Source organism: Dipodomys spectabilis, unplaced genomic scaffold (assembly GCF_019054845.1).
Source record: "Dipodomys spectabilis isolate Male_0828 unplaced genomic scaffold, ASM1905484v1 ptg000118l, whole genome shotgun sequence".
NCBI classification, from domain to species: Eukaryota; Metazoa; Chordata; class Mammalia; order Rodentia; family Heteromyidae; genus Dipodomys; species Dipodomys spectabilis.
In genome coordinates this window covers 5,903,068-5,920,892 of record NW_024870795.1, presented here as the reverse complement: position 1 = coordinate 5,920,892, position 17,825 = coordinate 5,903,068, and the positions used below count along the sequence as shown (strand labels likewise).

General features: G+C 46.3%; 1 protein-coding gene across 2 annotated transcripts in view; it reads right to left on the bottom strand.

Annotated features, from left to right (window-relative positions):
* Window positions 1-6,804: 6,804 nt before the first annotated feature.
* Arid1a (AT-rich interaction domain 1A) overlaps window positions 6,805-17,825 on the bottom strand; it is a 108,956-nt gene continuing 97,935 nt past the window's right edge. Inside the window, exons 13-20 of one of the 2 annotated variants that reach the window (XM_042688420.1) lie at window positions 16,879-17,011; window positions 16,521-16,696; window positions 16,065-16,215; window positions 15,842-15,979; window positions 15,663-15,762; window positions 13,721-14,612; window positions 13,222-13,352; window positions 6,805-9,859 (exon numbers count right to left, since the gene is read on the bottom strand). In XM_042688420.1, the coding sequence (XP_042544354.1) occupies window positions 8,129-9,859; window positions 13,222-13,352; window positions 13,721-14,612; window positions 15,663-15,762; window positions 15,842-15,979; window positions 16,065-16,215; window positions 16,521-16,696; window positions 16,879-17,011 (3,452 nt within the window). In that variant the 3' untranslated portion in view covers window positions 6,805-8,128. The remainder of the gene's footprint in view (window positions 9,860-13,221; window positions 13,353-13,720; window positions 14,613-15,662; window positions 15,763-15,841; window positions 15,980-16,064; window positions 16,216-16,520; window positions 16,697-16,878; window positions 17,012-17,825) is intronic. The other variant, XM_042688421.1, reaches the window with a different exon arrangement.

Genomic DNA, 17,825 nt, shown 5'->3' with positions numbered 1-17,825 from the left:
CCCCCCCCCCCCCCCCGCTCCCCCAGCAGCTAGGGTCTGGGTTCGCCTCTGGCCACAGCCCCGGCGGAGGGAGGAGTTTATCTTCCCACTTCAGTCCCTAAAGTGGGTGGAAACAAAGTGATGGTTGCTATCTCTTCCCAGCAAAGAAAACTAGCCCCCAGCAGTTCTGGGGCGGCCAGGGGGTGGGCTGGGGCGGGGAAACCTATGTCTTTCGATGGTTTATAACTCAATTCAGGCCCTGAAACCTAAACTGCCCCCTACATATTGGCTTGTGTGTAAGGTAGATAAAGTACAAGGCCCATTTGAGTGGCTGGATGGGGAAGTGGAGGGTGTGGGGGGGCTGGTCTCCCCGGGTTTTCAGCTCCAGAGACCTGAGAGAGAGACGGCGAAGCATGGGCCACACTTGTGACTGGGCCCAAGGCTGTGACTTGAATCTCTAGATGCTTACGAGGCTTCAGGCAGCTCTGTTTGCAAAGACAAAACAGAAACCAACCGTCCTGGCTGTGGGAATGCACACGGGCTAGTGGTGGGAGATAGGGATTCTCAGAGCTCTGTCAACACTGAGTTCTCTCAAAAATCTTTGTTAAAAAGGCCAAGAGGTAGAACTTTGTCCAGAGCTGTAGCTCTACTTTCCTGAAATTTCTCCTTCCTTTCCTTCCCTGATACCCAACCCCCTCCTCCTCTACTCTGTTTCCTGTTTCATTTTCTGGCTCCGGCTCCAACAGGAAAACCAGGAAGCTGAATCTTGTGTTCTCAAAGCCTTCACACCCTGGCTCTTCAGACTGGAAGGTGGCAGGATGGGATGGGAGGGGTTTCTAGGGCTACAAGGCTGAGTGAGAGGTGAGAGAGAGACTGCTCTTGCTCTCTACAGTATGCTTTTAGAGTCTGCAGCTAAAATGGTGCCTGCATCAACAGAGAAATGTGGAAAGCAAGGGAGCCAGCCATGGCTCCAGAAAGACTACACCTCACAGTTGCTCCTACTAAAAGCAAATACATATACCACTAAGAACCAGTTTCATACTACAAATCCCTAATTTGAGCAATAGAAAGCATTAAGATTCCTAGAATCTTAAAAATTCAAGAGGATTACAGTATTTCTGTTCTTTGAATTTGCCTGGCTGTACTCTAGCTATTTCCTCTACTTGAAACACTACTATCACTATCCTTTGGCCAGTCTCAACAGGGATGATACTTTCACAGACTACTCTGCCACAACTGCCACCTGGTGCTAGCCCATTCCCCTATTCAGTGGGTGTTTTCTTCACAAAAGCATTCTCAACTTGGAATAGTGCCTTAGGCAGGGGATGTAACTCAATGATGGAGCCCAGGGTTTGATCCCTAGCTTCACAAAACAAACAAAACAAAGCAACTCAGTGCCTTGCACATTGTGTGCCTACAAAAAAGATCTGGCAAAGTCAATCTAACCTGATACTTTTATTTTATAGGCTCACAAAGGGGAAGTAAAGGTCCTGAAGTCAAGAAGATGGTGGTGAGGAAATTTGAATTCAGGTTTTTAGCCTTCCAGGCTAGTTCTATAACCACATGTTATTTTAACAATGCCCAGATATAATTCTTTCCTTCTCTTCTCTCCCCGCCCCCCCACCCTTCCCCCACCCATCGTATATTAGGTCTTAATAGCACCTACCTATCCTTTTCTCCATTAAATTCCGTATCTTACTTGATTTATTCAACAATATAAGAATGCCTACTAAGTGATAGAAAATAGGGATGTACTATTGAGCAAGATAGGCTTTGCCCTCACAGGATTATGGTCCTTGGCATAAAGTGTTCATTAAAGATGGGCTGGCTGGTTTTTGGTTTTGTTTTTTGCCAGTTCTCCTTGAACTTGGCCTGGGCATGGTCCCTGAGCTGCTTTTGCTCAAGGCTAGCACTCTACCACTTGAGCTACAGCACCACTTCTGGCTTCTTCTGTTTATGTGGTGCTGAGGAATGGAACTCAGGTCTTCAGGACTGTTTATGTGGTGCTGAGGAATGGAACTCAGGTCTTCAGGAATGCTAGGCAAGCACTCTACCGCTAAACCACATTCCCAGCTCAAGGATGGGCTGTTTTAACTCCATGAACAGAAAAGAGGGAGAGGGAAGTGGTAGAAGAATTAGGGAATTCTCATGGACAATACGGTCTGATCACTCATACCTCTTTGAAATTGACTGCTTCCACATCAGAAGGCCTTGGCTTCAGGCCCAGAGGACAAACAGCCCAGCTTGTGTGTGTGTGTGTGTGTGTGTTCTCACTGGTTTAGTTTCCAGACACTAAACTTTCTACAATTCCTATCCTAAGGGATTGGAGTAGGTGACCTTAATCTTGGGTGTTGGGTCCGAGGCCATATTCTTTTTTTTTTTTTTTCTTTTGGTCCAGTCCTGGGCCTGAACTCTGGGCCTAGGCCCTGTCCCTCAGCGCCACTTCCGGCTTTTTTTTTCTGCTTATGTGGTACTGAGGAATTGAACCCAAGGCCGCATGCATGCAAGGCAAGCGCTCTACCACTGAGCCACTTTCCGAGCCCCGAGGTCATATTCTTGTGGGCCAAAAGTAGCCACAATGGCTTCTGATCCTATCAATTGTTAGTAAGCTAGACTAATACCATGATGGTAGCAGCTGTGCTTTACCAACACTTCATTACTTCTTTTCATCGTAGATAAAATAGGTAACATTTATATCCTTCCTGATATGTAAAGCAACATCAATTTTAGGTCTTCAACATTTAGCAAAAAAGCATCCATTCTTGATCTGGACAAAGATCACTGGATGTTTATCTGCTCCAGGTCAAATACCTTTCCCTGCTTCCAAGAGGAGTCAATCTCTAGTGATTCAAAGTCTATGGACACACTTAACCAGTCTTCCAGTAGTAAAAAATCCTTCAGCTCCACTGAGACGCCTGGTGGGAAGGCCTTAGCCACTCTGGAGTGGCAGTAGCTGCCAGTAAAAGAGCCAATGAGGGTGAGTATATTGTTTAGGCTAGACTTGGCTGCTGTCCAGCCATGAAAGAAGGTTAAGGTCATTTGTGGGTTGGGGAAGGAGGAGCCTGGGAAAAGAACTACTGGACACACCCCTGGGTTCTCTACTGGCAAGGTTCTATTTACTTCTCAAAGGCAAATTACTCACAGCTCAGTGGTTAGCAGTTCTTTTGCCCTTGGTAACTCCAGTTAGAAACTAGAGACCAGGCTTAGGCTCCTCTGCATTGCAAGAGAGCAGATGGAAGGAACCAAGGAAACCAAACTCCTAGGTAATGCTTCACACACAGCCCAGAAATGCACTTTCTAGATTAGAAAATGGGAGCTCAAGAGGCCCATAGCAAAAATACCCATCAGCAATATTGCTTACCAAAATGTACATATGAAAAGTTTTCCATTTTGTTTTTTTCCAGAAAAGGCCTACAAAGTCATCTTGGTTGACAAAGGATTTCCCCTCTGAATAGAGAAATACTAATTATTCATTCCAGTACCTGACCAAAATATTAACAGCCACATGTAGTTTGATGAGCAATTGGTTGAAATTCTTTATCTTGGATGCCAAGTACTGTTCCCCCCCCCCCCCCGAAAAAAAAAGCAACAGACACATACAAACACCTTGCTTGCTTTAGATTCAATTACTCCTTGATATCCTCTCATCTAGACAGGACAAGCAATATGATATACTGGGAATGGGAAAAGCATGGGACCTAGTTGGCATATAAACAAACAAGCCTTTTACCTCCCTCAGCCTATTTCTTCAACTGTAAACTGACATCACACAGGGCAGTTGTAGGATTACTTTGTATATAAAAACATCTCAGCCACTCACCAGTAGCTCACTCCTAGAATCCTAGCTACTCAGGAGGCTGAGATCTGAGGATTGCAGTTTAAAACCAGCTCAGGCAAATAAATCCCTGTTAGATTCTTATCTCCAATTAACCATTCAAAAACCAGAAGTGGAGCTATTGCTCAAAGTAGTAGAGTGCTAGCCTTGAGCAAAAGTGCTCAGGGACAGCACTCATGCCAAGTTCAAGCCCCACAACCAACAAAAAATAAAAATACAGAAAAACATCTCAGAAGCTGTTACCTGTAATCCTCGCAATGCAGGAGGCTGGGATCTGAGGATCAAGGTATAAGGCCAGCCAGGCAGAAAAGTACGTGAGGCTTTTATCTCTAATTAATCAGCAAAAGGCCTGAAGTGGTAGAGTGCCAGTTTTGAGTGAAAGAGCCAAGCTAGAGCACAAGTCCCTGAGTACAAACCTTAGTACTCACACACACACACAAGCCGGGCGCTGGTGGCTCATGCCTGTAATCCTAGCTACTCAGGAGGCTGAGATCTGAGGACCATGGTTCAAAGCCAACCCGGGCAAGGAAATTCTTATTTTCTGTTGTTGTTGGTCGTGGGGCTTGAACTCTGGGCCTGGGCTCTGTCCATGCACTCTTCAGCTCAAGGCAAGTGCTCTACCGCTTGAGCCACAATGCCACTTCCGGTTTTCGAGTGGTTTTATTGGAGATAAGAGTCTCACAGGGCTGGGAAGGTGGCTCAGTGGTAGAGCGCTTGCCTTGCATGCCTGAGGCCCTGGGTTCGATTCCTCAGCACCACATAAGCAAACAGAAAAAAGCCAGAAGTGGCGCTGTGGCTCAAGTGGTAGAGCGCTAGCCTTGAGTTGAAGAGCTGAGGGACAGCGTCCAGGCCCAGAGTTCAGGGCCCAGAGTTCAGGGCCTACAACCAGACTCTTCTACCCCCCCAAAAAAAGGTCTCACAGACTTTCCTGCCCAGGCTGGCTTTGAACCGTGATCCTCAGATCTCAGCCTCCTGAGTAGCTAGGATTACAGGCGTGAGCCGCTGGTGCCCCACTTGCAAGGAAATTCTGAGAGACTCTTATCTCCAATTAACCACCAGGAAACCAGAACTGGCACTGTGGCCACTGTGGTAGAGCATGTGCCTTGAGCTGAAGAGCTAAGGAACAGCACCCAGGCCCAGAGTTCAAGCTCCACAACTGACAAAATAAAAAAATAAATACAATGGGCCAGAAAGAGAAAGAGAAGGGAAATAAGGCAGAAAAGCAGATTGTTATTTTAAAGAAGGTGACCAGGAAGATTTTTTCCCCCCCTTTGTGATAGTCCTATGACTTGAACTTAGGGACTGGGCTCTGTCTTTGAGCTTGCTCATCACTTTTTTTTTTTTTTTGTCCATCATAGGGCTTGAACTCTGGGCCTGAGCGCTGTCCATTACTTTCATTTTTTGATACTGGGGATGGAATTTGAGCCTGGTGTATATTAAACATGTGTTCTACATCCACAGGACATTTGAATGGCAACTTGAAGATGGGAGGTCTTCAGCACCTATTTATCTGATCAAAGAGTAATGAAAGAGTATTCTATGTAGAGGGAACTACAAGTACAAAGACCCAAGGTGGAAACAGCTCCTGTGTGGTAGAGTGAGCAATGTGGGGGATAAGATACGGTGCTGGGAGGGTAGCAGCCAGCTAGATAACTGAGGGTCCAGTATGCCATTTTAAGGCCCTGGACTGTGACCTGAAGTAAGAACGAAAGATGTCATTCTGGTTGCTGTATCAAGAGCAGGTTCGAGCAGGCAAAGAAAAGCAGAAAAGCTAGTTTGGAGCTTATATCTCAAACTATAGTGTGTGGGAAGGTGCTTGAAAATTTTCTGAAGGATAGTAAATGGATATGGAAACGAATCAAGGATTTTATTTTGGCTACGCAATGGAAGGTTAGACTTTCTTCTACTAAGAAAACAAGGTACTTTAGCCTTTACATGTTCGAATTAATTGGGGATGTCAAGAGCATCTGAATAGTCTGGAATTGGAAAAGAGCCAGTGTGGTGATATAAACGATTGAGATGGAGGGTACCTTCAAGTAAATAAATGAATACTGTTTTTGTTTTTGCTAGTCCTAGGGCTTGAACTCGAGCCTGGGCGCTGTCCCTAAGCCAATTTGTGCTCAAGGCTAGCGTTCTACCACTTGAGCCACAGTGCCAATTCTAGCCTTTTCTGAGTAGTTTATTCGAAATAAAGTCATATGGACTTTCCTACCAGGGCTGGCTTCAAAGCAAGATCCTCAGATTTCAGCCTCCTAAGTAACCAGGATTACAGGCATGAGCCACCAATGCCCAACGACTTTATTGTTAATAATTCCTAAGAAAACAGAGCCTACCTTTACCATTTCCAAAAGTTTTATTTTCCCCAAGCTATGAATTATTTCATTATATATTTTAATTCCAGAACTTACTCTTTGAGGCTAAATAATCTCAGAGATTTCTTAAATTTAAACTTACTGTGGAGATTACAAGTAGAATATGGCTGGGCACGAGCAGCTCACACTTGAGATCCTAGCCACACAGGTGGCTGACACTGGAAGGTTCAAGATTTGAAACTAGCCAGGGCAAAAAAAGTCCCTGAGACTCCATCTTTAAATAACCAACAAAAAGCAGTGATGGGGGGGGGAGGATGGGAAGGGATGGGAAGGGTTAACAAAAGAGGAGGCTACAATGCTTGATAAGAAATGTACTCATTATCTTGCCCATGTAATTGTAACTCCTCTGTACAGTATTTTCACACACACACAAAAAGTAACAGAGGCATGGCCTAAGTAGTAGAACACCAGCTAAGCAAGCAAGACAAGGAAGCACAAGGTCCTGAACTCAACAGGTGGAGGGCAGGCAAAGGAAGGGAAGGGATATGGAAAATAAATAATAGGGTTAAGAAGGCACCATTTAGGAGAGAGCACACTAAGAACAGCACTAGTGCTCACCCCCCCCCCCCCCAAAGGTCAAGCCTTTAAATAAAGACAATAAAAAGTCTCACAAAAGTCTTACCAAGATTTAATGTACATTTATTCTTAACACGTGGAACATATAGTATAAAGATTTCATACTGAATAAATGATATTCATTAAGCCAAAAAAGGAAAAAAAGGAGGAATTTACATCAAGTTTTAGCTACATTGTTGAAATACAAATATGCAGATTTTATCACTGAAAAAATCTCAATTGTGTTTCTTCATCAGGAACTTCAACTGAACCTAGAACTTTTTCACACCTCGATTAGAAAGAAAAACAAAACAAAACAAAAACCCAGAAAAAAATAAACTATAAGTTGATTGGCTGCTGAGACAGCAAGGACTTTTTACAGAGACCTGTACAGCATCGCACCAAGAAGGGCAATGTCTGGCAAGAGATTAAATAGCTGTGTCTCGCTTGTGCAGGTCACCAACTTGTTAACTCGTCATACTATAAAGGGGTAGCTGGGAGAGGGACCAAACTGTGGGGATCCAAGGGTATGTGCAATGTACAACATCATATATATACACGAGTGGCAGCGCGGCCGCTGCAGCTAAAGGTTAAAACCAGTTCTAGGAGGTGATCTCAGGGTTATTCATACAATCAAGGAGGAGAGAAAGAGGTCAGGGTGTTGTAGGTTCACACATGATACTTTGGGGGAAAAGCCTTTTTTTTTTTCTCCTCAACATTTAACTAAAAACATTTTTAAAAACTACAGCTTGCTGCTGACCCAGCGTCTTCTCTCGTTTCCATGTGAGACGTTATTATTACAGTATGTTTACAGTATCAGGTGTACAGTACAGTACATGAAAGGGTCTACACTCTACTGCACAGGCCTCTCCAGTGAACAGGGTATGCTCACAACTGCGAACTTCTCGGCTCCTGCGAGATTGTGAATGTACAACACACAGTTCAGCAGTCACCTTTTTGTCTTTCAGAGTTTTTTTTTGTATTTTTTCCTTTTTTTTTTTTAACCATTAAAAACAGTTATGAAATGTGGCATCCCGTTGATGCAAGGACCGGGAAAGCCATTTTTATTTTTTATATTTTTTTCCCCAAACTCACTGTAAACAACAGTAACTTTGGTTAAAATAAAAAAAGTCTTCTATGTAGGCAGAGCTTTGTCTTTTCAAATAGGGTAGGGTCCTGAGGGGGGGCAAGGTGAGGATGAGGAAAAGAAAGGTGTGAGGGGGAGAGGAAGGAGAGAAACAGGAGAGACATTTTCCCAAGGGAGAAGCTGGACAGCATAGGGTAAACTGGATTCTGAGGTGGTTTTGCATAAATAAAGGGCAACAGTCAGTTTCTAAGTTCTCCACACACGCACACACACACAGGGAGGGGAGATGTCCCACGGCTGTCATGACTGGCCAATTAAAAACAGTACATCACAAATGACTTGTGAAACCAATGAGTTCATCAGTGGTGACACCGAGATGTCCAACAGCCTTGACTCATACAGAGTGAACTCTGAGTGGTTCTCATCCACCTTGGCCAAGGCTAGCAGCGCACGCGCAGCACGCCGCATCATGTCCACACTAGTTGGCTCAAAGGGTGGGTTCTGCATGTGGAGGAGGCTGGCTTGGCTCTGCTGAAACTGTGTGGCAGCAAGGCTGTCCTCAAGGAAGCCTAGGAGGTTGCCGATGCTGCCCTTCTGCACTGCGATGGCACGGGCTGCCAGGCTGTCCCCCTGTGCCAGGTTGGCCAGCAGTACCACGGCCATCTCTCGGCACACTGGGTTCTTTCGGTCACTGAGGAAGCGCACCATGGTGCTGTACAACTTCTCCAGACGGCTGAAGGGGGGTGTGGCCAGGATCAGGTCCACATTGTTGTCCTGGATGCTGAGTTTGCTGAGGGTTTCTAAGACCAGTCTCTGGGGGGAGAGGACGGCATTGGGGCCCAGGGTGGAGAAAGGGTCCTGGGCTTCAGCTGAAGGGCAAACTGCCCAGTGTAGGAGTCCGTCCAGGACAGGCAGGCAAATGCTTTCAGGATATGGGGATAAGTCCAACTGCCCCGAGATGTTGGCGAGTGTGACCAAAGTATTTTCCCGGAGCATCTCCAAACAGTCCCACCACCACTCAACTTTGTTACAGCTCACCCCTTGGTCCTGTTCCTCCTCTTTCTCGTAAGTCAGTGGTGCCTGCTTCCGTTCTGGGTGCTTGTGGTGCAGCAGGATTAGCTTGCCCAGGATAAGCAGCAGCCCTGGGTGTTTAGACATCTCAAAGTCGTTGCCTGGCACAAATGACAGGCTTCGGATGGTATTGGAGACACACACACAGCGCTTGGCAAGGGAATCCTGCCAGTCCAGAAGGGTACACAGTGGGGTCTCGTCCTTACTGTGGGGCTCATCTTCTAGGATCTTGATGTTCCGGTGGCTCTGTGCTGGACTGATGCCAAATGGAAACTTGCTGCTTTCCTTGGTGGCCTCTGCACTCTTAACTCCCTCCTCGTTCAATGTGCTAGAGCGGGTGGACAACATATCATCCATAGTGGCTGTGATCCGTTTTTCTGGTGGGCCATCAGGAGGGGGCCCTTCCTGCTCTGTCGTCCCTACTGTGCCCTCTGTGATGACATGTTTCCGGGAGGCTGTGGGACATGGCACATGAAGCCGAGAAGGCAGCAGTTCTGTTTTGCTCTCAAAGTGGGTCTGGATATGCTCAGTGGTGTCCCCACCACCAATCCGCCAGTGTAGCAAGCCACTGTCAAACTCCTGCACACGCCCAAGCTTATCTGAGCAGTCCACCACAAATGGGTCATTCTTTTGTACAATCTTTACTGGAAGCTTGTCAAACTTGCTGACTAGCTTCTCCTCACTATTCTCTGAAGCTGGCTTGTCCTTGCTCAAAAAGGCCATCTCCTCATCATTTTCAACTACTTCTTCTTCCTCCTCCTCCTCTTCTAGTTTCAGACCTAGAAGTTCTTCTTCTTCCTCCCCCTCTGTGGGGGCTGGACTAGACACCTTACTGAATCTTCCAGGGTCCAGTAGTGTTCTTTGTCCTGGGTCACCCACCTCATATTCCTTTAAAATGCCAAAAATCTCAATCAGGCATCGACGGAAGTACTCCACAAGGAGCTCTAGCAACCCTGGGAGCTGAAAGATAAATAAGAAAACAAATTAAGAGAGGAAAAGTAGCTTCAGGACTCCTGCCCCAGCTCTATTAATCCCCTCTTTCCTTATAGGGGCACATTTGTATCACGAACTAGGAGAGGCTCCTTTCTCAAACACTTCGACAAAGCAAATCATTTTATCTCTCCTACTTTTTCCTTTGCAAAGAAAGAGCATCAAGCTCTTTCTTCTGCCCAAACAACTATGGCATACACCTGTCCCCATCAGTATGAAAACATGCACCATAGCTCTTCACTTCACCTACCAGTGCCACCCATCTCTCAATTTGCGAACCAATATTCTTTGCCTTTATCCCTCCTTTAGGATACTCTCTATATCCATCAGCTACATATAGCTAATGAATAAGTATGGTTGAGATGATCCTTTCAACATAAGCTAAGAAAAGGAAACAATGTGGACAGATGTTCATGTGCTCTTTTTTCCAAGCTTCTCAACATTGCAGAAGAACATTGCTGTCCCTCCATGAATTCTGTAGCACAGTGAGTGGGATAAGCCTTCAGCTATCCAAACACTGATCTAAGCTTGTGGCTAAGGAGACACAAACTTCAGCTAGGCCATAAACTTCTAGAAGAAAACACCAATTTCCAGTCAGTATTTGGTTGAATAGTATAGAAGAGTGAAAAATAAAAAAAAGTTTTGGGCTGGGAAGGGGGTGGCTCAGTGGTAGAGCGCTTGCCTTGCATGCATGAGGCCCTGGGTTCAATTCCTCAGCACCACATAAGCAAAAAGAAGCTGGAAGTGGCGCTGTGGCTCAAGTGGTAGAGCGCTAGCCTTGAGCTGAAGAGCTGAGGGACAGTGCCCAGGCCCTGAGTTCAGGCCCTACGACCGGACCAAAAAAAAAAAAAAAAGTTTTGAATTAGAAAATTGTCAGTTTGACTTCTGATTTTCCCTGAAATTAGCTATATGAAATGATGAAAATTCCTAAACTTGTCAGTGTTGTTCTAAAGCCTAAATGGAATGTATCAAAATGTATGGGAAATACTCAATTTTTTTCCCCTTTATTTTCTCATAGGAAGCAATATCACATAATGAAAATAAGCCTTAGAAACCAGAACGCTAGGGCTGGGAAGGTGGCTCAGTGGTAGAGTGCTTGCCTTGCATGCATGAGGCCCTGGGTTAGATTCGTCAGTACCACATAAGCAGAAAAAGCTAGAAATGGTGCTATGGCTCAAGTGGTAGAGCGCTAGCCTTGAACTGAAGAGCTGAGGCACAGTGCCCAGGCCCAGAGTTCAGGCACCATGACTGGCACAAAAAAAAAAAAAAAAAGAAACCAGAACGCTGGTGGTTCACCCTTGTAATCCTATCTATTAAAGAGGCTAAGATCTGAGGACTGTTGGTTCGAAGCCAACCTGGGCAGAAAAGTCCCCAAGAAACTCTTAACTCTAATATACCACCAGAAAACTGGAAGGGGTATTGTAGAGTCCTATTCTTGAGCAAAAGAGCTCAGGGACAGCGCCCAGGCCCTGAGTTCAAGACTCACAACAAAACTAAACAACAATAACAACAAAGTAAGCTTTAGAGCCAGAAAGACTTTGCTAGCAGCAGGGTGATTTTGGGCAAGGATAAACCCCGAGCCTGTTTTCTCATTTCTAAATGGCCACATCTCCAGTATCTGAAGGATGCTGTGAAGATGACATGAAACAAAACATTAAGACTGGTGGAAAGTGAAAGCACTATTAAGTGGTAAATATTATTCCAATGTTCTGCTAATCAGCTCTCTCATTAGCAGGTTGGTGGGTTCCAAGGAGGATGAAGAGCTAAGATGGGTCAGGTATAGTGGCATGAATGTGCAATCTTGGCACTTGGGAGGCTGGGGCAGGATTCTGACACTGTGGACTATCATAGAGACCCTATCTCAGAGAGAGAGAGAGAGAGAGAGAGAGAGAGAGAGGGAGAGAGGAACAGAGAGAAACAGAGGGAGAGAAGGAAGGAAGGAGGAAGGGAGGAAGACAAGGAGGGAGAGACAGAAAGAGTGAGAAGAAAAGAAAAAGAAGAAAAAAAGTTGGGTATGGTAAATCATGCCCATAATTTCAGCTACTTAGAAGGCCAAGATAAGTAAGAGTCAATAGGAGGACTTTGGTCCAGGCAGGCAGGTCTAAGCATAAAATAATATCCTACCAGAAAAATAATGAAAATGAGGCTCAGTGGTAGAAAGCCTAACTAGTAGTATAGCTTGTTTTTTTTTTTTTTAAATAGGGTAAAACGGTTCAGCATTAAGTCTTTCCAGCTACTGGAATCAAGGCACGTATTTTACAGAAGAGAAGGGAGTTCTGAAAAAAATCAGGTTTGCAAAAACAGTAAAAAAAGACTGGGTAGGGGCTGGGAAGGTGGCTCAGTGGTAGAATGCTTGTCTTGTATGCACGAGGCCCTGGGTTCCATTCCTTAGCACCACATACAAAAAAGCCAGAAGTGGCGCTATAGCTCAAGTGGTAGAGCGCTAGCCTTGAGCTGAAGAGCTGAGGGACAGCGCCCAGGCCCACAGTCACAGCCTGGCCTGGTGCCAGTGGCTCACACCTATTCCTAGTTACTCAGGAGGCTGAGATCTCAGGATCACAGTCCAAAGCCAACCTGGGCTGAAAAATCCATGAGACTCATCTCCAATTAACTATCACAATGCTTGACTTGTGGCTCAAGCGGTAGAGCACTAGTCTTGAGCAAAAAACCCCACCAAAACCAAAAACCCTGCAAGGACAGCACAAAAGGCTTCAAGTTCAAGCTCTAGGACTGGCCCAATGACCCCTCCCCAGACAAAACAATACAAAACCACCCAATCAACAAATCAAAAACAGCTGCTGGGAGTGGTAGTAAAAGCCTCTCACCACAGCATTTGGAGGCTGAGGCAGGAGGATCTTAAGTTTGTGGCCAGCCTGGGCTACACAGTAAAACCCTGTGTCCCACACCAATACAATACATGAAAGTAACCTGGAATCAATACACTCTTTTACTCAGAACAGAAGTAGCAAAAAGGGAAAGTAACAAAACTGTGCCATTCATATAATTCTAGACCATGGTCATCTTCACTGACATGAAAGGAGCTCTGCACTTCTAACTAACACCAGAAGTGTTTCTAAAACAAAAATCCCTTTGAAGTGAATTCTGCACTAAGATATCAACATGATCCCTTATACAGGCAATACTGCTCTCATTACCCTGGCTCACATGCCCAGTGTCAAGGGAAGACAAGGACTAGCATGGAAGATATCCAATCCAAGAGAGGGGAGAAAACCATGTTGCCTGAAAATGGCTTCATTTCCCATGATACTTAGTAATATCGAAGTCAAGAAGATCCCAGGATCTCCTAATTTCCCCCAGAAACCTGTACTCACCTGACTGAGGTTGAAGGTCATAATGCTGTTGTCATCATACAGTAGGATGTTAATGGTGTCTAATGCCCATGTGCTCTCTGCCAGGAGACCAGACTTGAGGGACATCATTACCCGCCATGCCTCCGGGGTTCCTGAAATAAACCTCCGTGTTGTCCATCCACCAAGCCCAAGTTGTCTAGAGATACCCACAAGGATCCCCTATCAGTTAGGCTACTCTGAAGTTAACACAAGGCAGAAAGCAGTTCCTATCAGGGGTGTCAGAGGAATGGCACACACACCTGGCCTGCCCTTCATGGCTTCTCAGCTCCCTAGAACATCACTGTAAGACAAAGCCTTAAAGGAAAACCTGAAACCTTAAAGAAAAACATTTCCCAGAATTCTTTGGCTCTATTTTAGTTACAACTGCACTAGACTTCACTTCATTCAGAGTAGGCTAGAGAGAATAATGAACAAGAAGGAAGGGGTAGATGAAGTAACTCAGCTGGGGAGATCTTCTTACCAATGTCTTTCATTGTGAGCCGCCTTCTCTGCTTCAACACAGGCTGTGTGGCTTCAACAGAGCCAGGTGGAAAGGTGATATCCCGCCGAATCATGGGGGGCTGCACAGGGGTAGGTGCTATGTGTGAGGCAGGTACTGGTGGACCTGCCTTTTGCATTTTCATCCCAGAGTGCAGGAATGGAGACTTGCTAGGAGAGGTGCGGTTCTCCATTGGCCGGGGCAGGGGAGCGGGGCTGGATACCTGAGGAATGTGATTCTGCATGCTTGGTGGGGGCTGATAGTTAGATGGAGGGGGTCTTGTCATGGGAGGCACGGGGGCAGAGGGGCCATATGGAGGCTGGCGTGTGCCATGGGAAGGCCATGGGCCTTCATGGTTGGCCCTCTGATCCGTGTGCAGCATTTCATCTGTTCGGTTCACACCATGATATGCAGGACCCTGGGGAGCAGAGCTTGTGCTCTGCCTGTTGGCATAATTATAGGTCATGTCATTACGCCCCTGCCACATGGTGCCTTGCTGAGCAACGTCAGCTGATGCCTGTATAGGGCCACCCATCATTTGTGGTGGTATGTTCTGCTGGGCATTGGAGCCAGGGGGTGCAGAGACACGGTCTCGGCCAAACTGGAATGGAAATTGGTTCTGGGGGCCGCCTGCTGGTCGGCGCTCAGTTGCAGCAGTGGCAGTAGCAGGATAGGCATTGCTATACTGGTTGTACACATCTTGCTGAGGGGAAGGCTGGGCAGCTTGTTGCTGGCTGGCAGATTGGGACTGGGCTGGGGGCAACTGCTGCTGCTGAGGCTGCCCCTGCCCAGTGCTGTATGGCACACTGTACATTTCCCCTTCATGCCGCTTGGCAGGAGGACCATATGTGCCATCCATTGGCCGCTTATAATTCTAAGACAGAAAACAAAAGGTTGACGTTAATATTCTGCATTCAGTGACACAAAATCTAGATGCCAAGATGGCCACAATCAGACATTTACTTCTATTCTATTCCACTGGAAAAGAAGATACAGGCACTTAAGAAAACCAAGGAGTTGGGACTGGGAAGGTGGCTCAGTGGTAGAGCGCTTGCCTTGCATGCCTGAGGCCCTGGGTTTGATTCCTCAGCACCACATAAGCAAAAAGAAAAAAGCCGGAAGTGGTGCTGTGGCTCAAGTGGTAGAGTGCTAGCCTTGAGCTGAAGAGCTGAGGGACAGCGCCCAGGCCCAAAGGTCAGGCCCCACGACCAGACCCCCCTGTCCCTCCCCCCCCAAAAAAAAGAAAAAGAAAAAAGAAAACCAAGGAGTTACCTTTACAAATTATCTTTTGAAGTTATTTTTGAGAGTAACCATTATTTTTCTTTTTCTCTGGCTCTCCCTTGCTCCAAGAAGAAAAATATAAAATCTCAAAAATCAACAGGACTGTTTCTAACCCTTTTGGAGAACTAGGGAGACCTGCTGGGGAAGAGATTGAGGGCTTGATTCTCTAGGCAGAACTAGCTGAGTGAGAGAGAAATGCTAAACTACCCCAAGTGAGCTTCTTAGACTGCCACAGATTTTTTTTTTTGGGTCCGGGTGTGGGGCCTGAACTCTGGGCCTGAGCACTGTCCCTCAGCTTTTCAGCTCAAGGCTAGTAGTGCTCCACCACTTGAGCCATAGCGCCACCTCCGGCTTTTTTCTTTTTGCTTATGTGGTGCTGAGGAATCGAACCCACGGCCTCAGGCATGCAAGGCAATCGCTCTACCACTGAGCCAACTTCCCAGCCCTGCCACAGATTTTTGATTTGATTACTCATTAATTTTGTATGTGTATGTGCTGGTACTAGGGCTTGAACTTGGGGCTCTGAGATCTCACTCGGCTTTTTGGCTCAAGGCTGGAGTTCTACCACCCGAATGATGTCTCCGGTTCCATTGATGATTCATTAATTTTCAAGGAGAACTAGTGGGCCAGGCCATTTCTTTACCTGTTGTTGCTGCTGTTGATACATTGTGGTCTGCTGGCTGGGGAAAGGGCTGCCAGATGGGGTGCCTTGGGTGGAGAACTGATTGCCATAGGAATCATGTCTGTAGGAAGGGAGGAAGAGGATCAGGGAGGGTAAGTTCAAGCCTGAGTATGTTGGTGTTGAGATCAGACTTCACTCACCTTTGCTGTTGCTGCTGCTGCTGCTGTGGGGGGTAGCGGCTAGGAGAATACATCCCCGAGTCTGGGGTGGAAGGCATGAGATTTGGCTGTGGGGCTCCACTGCCCATATTTCCCTCAGGACCTATTCCAGGCTCAGTCCTAAGCAAAAAATGGAGAAGCAAACTGGGCATATATCATAGCTTCAGGGTACCAAGGGTGGGGTAGATGCAGGGACTGTGCTTACCTCACTCTGTCATAAGGACCTCCATAGGGATAGTGCTGTCGTGGTCCCATAGCCACATTTCCCAGCCCAGGGCCAGTAGCACGGCTGTAAGGGTCACCCATCCCTCCGTTGGGGCCCTGCCCTGAGGACATGAAGGGATCACTCCCAGGAGCTGAGTGTAGAAAGGAAGGCAGTAAGAAAACAGGTGTGTTGGCAGACCAGGCAATTTGTACCTTGCCTTTACAAAGCTTGGGTTTTCTTCCCATTATTTTCCTGACAGATTCAAAATAAAGAAGCTTAAATGAGCAAAAAGCATGTTTAAAGGTGTTGGATATCAAAGAAAGGAAAAAGAAAAGAAAAGAAGTATGGATGAAGGGAGTGATTAGATCAAGGAATACTGTCAGGAATACATCATTTCAGAAGCTATCTGGAGGTTATCCTCTTACTCCCTGCACAAGGCCAATAGTAACTGGTCACCTTTTCTCATGCTGCCGTAAGGATCCTTATTTGGCTCATAGGACATGCGCCCCATCATGTCAGAGGTATTCATACTGGGCTGGTACCCAGGGTTTGGAGTCATGGAATTCCGCTTCTGGAATGTGGGGTCACTTCCATCAGGAAAGGCATCCTGGATCCCGACAGAATTGCTCCTGCTCCAAAGTGAGGAAAACGAATTAAATCTCAAAAAGATAAAATCCTCTGATACAAGGCAAACATATCGAAGACACTGGCTGGGCAGATAGACAGCAGGGACCACCCTTGGGCTACTTAGGATTTGCAATACACACAAGTCCCCAGTATCCCCAAATCTTCTGCCCCTGGCTCCTGGCCTTACCTCATGCCTGGCAAAGGGGGAATCTGACTGTGTGGTGTGGATGCTGGAGTTGGTGGCTTCAGGTCTCCTCCCTCTGCCATGGAACTGCTGGTTGACTGAGGAGTCTGTGGCCCCTGCATAGACCCTGATCCCGCTGTTAACAAAGAAACAGATGAGCAGCTTGCTTAGGAAGTGTTTTAACTCTCACAGAAACATACAAATTCCCCAAGACTGCTCTCTCTCTTTGTGTTTTGGTGGTATAGGGGTTTGAACTCAGTACCTTAAGCTTGGTATCCAAGTGCTCTACCACTGATCTATACCTCCAGACCTTTTTTTGCATTTATTACTTTTGACATAGGGTTTTGCTTCCTGTCTGAATCTCAATTTGCCTATTTTAGGCACCACCATACTGAGAGCTGGCTCTCAGTGGCTCTTGGTTGAGATGGATCTTTACAGACTTTTGTCTGGGCTTGTCTCAGATCAGGATCTTCCCAATCTCAGTCTTCCAAATAACTAGGATTTGGGCTGGGAATGTGGCTTAGTGGTGGAGTGCTTGCCTAGCATGCATGAAGCCCTGGGTTTGAGTCCTTAGTTCCATATAAACAGAAAAAGCCAGAATGGCGCTGTGGCTTAAGTGATAGAGTGCTAGTCTTGAGCAAAAGAAGCCCAGGGACAGTACCCAGACCCTGAGTTCAAGCCCCAGGAACAGCAAAACAACAACAACAACAAAACCCACAAAATTTTATAGGAGTAAGCTGTTGGAGCCATCTGTCTTTTTCTTTTGCTGGTACTAGGGTTTGATCTCAGAGAGTATTGTGAACTTTTCTACCTAGGAGATAGACCCTCGACCCTCCAGATTTCAGCCTCCTGAGTAACTAATATAGGTATAAAACAATGGCATCTGGTTCTTTTCTTCTTTTTGGGGGGACAACATCTCAACTATGTAGCACAGGCTGGTCTTGAACTCA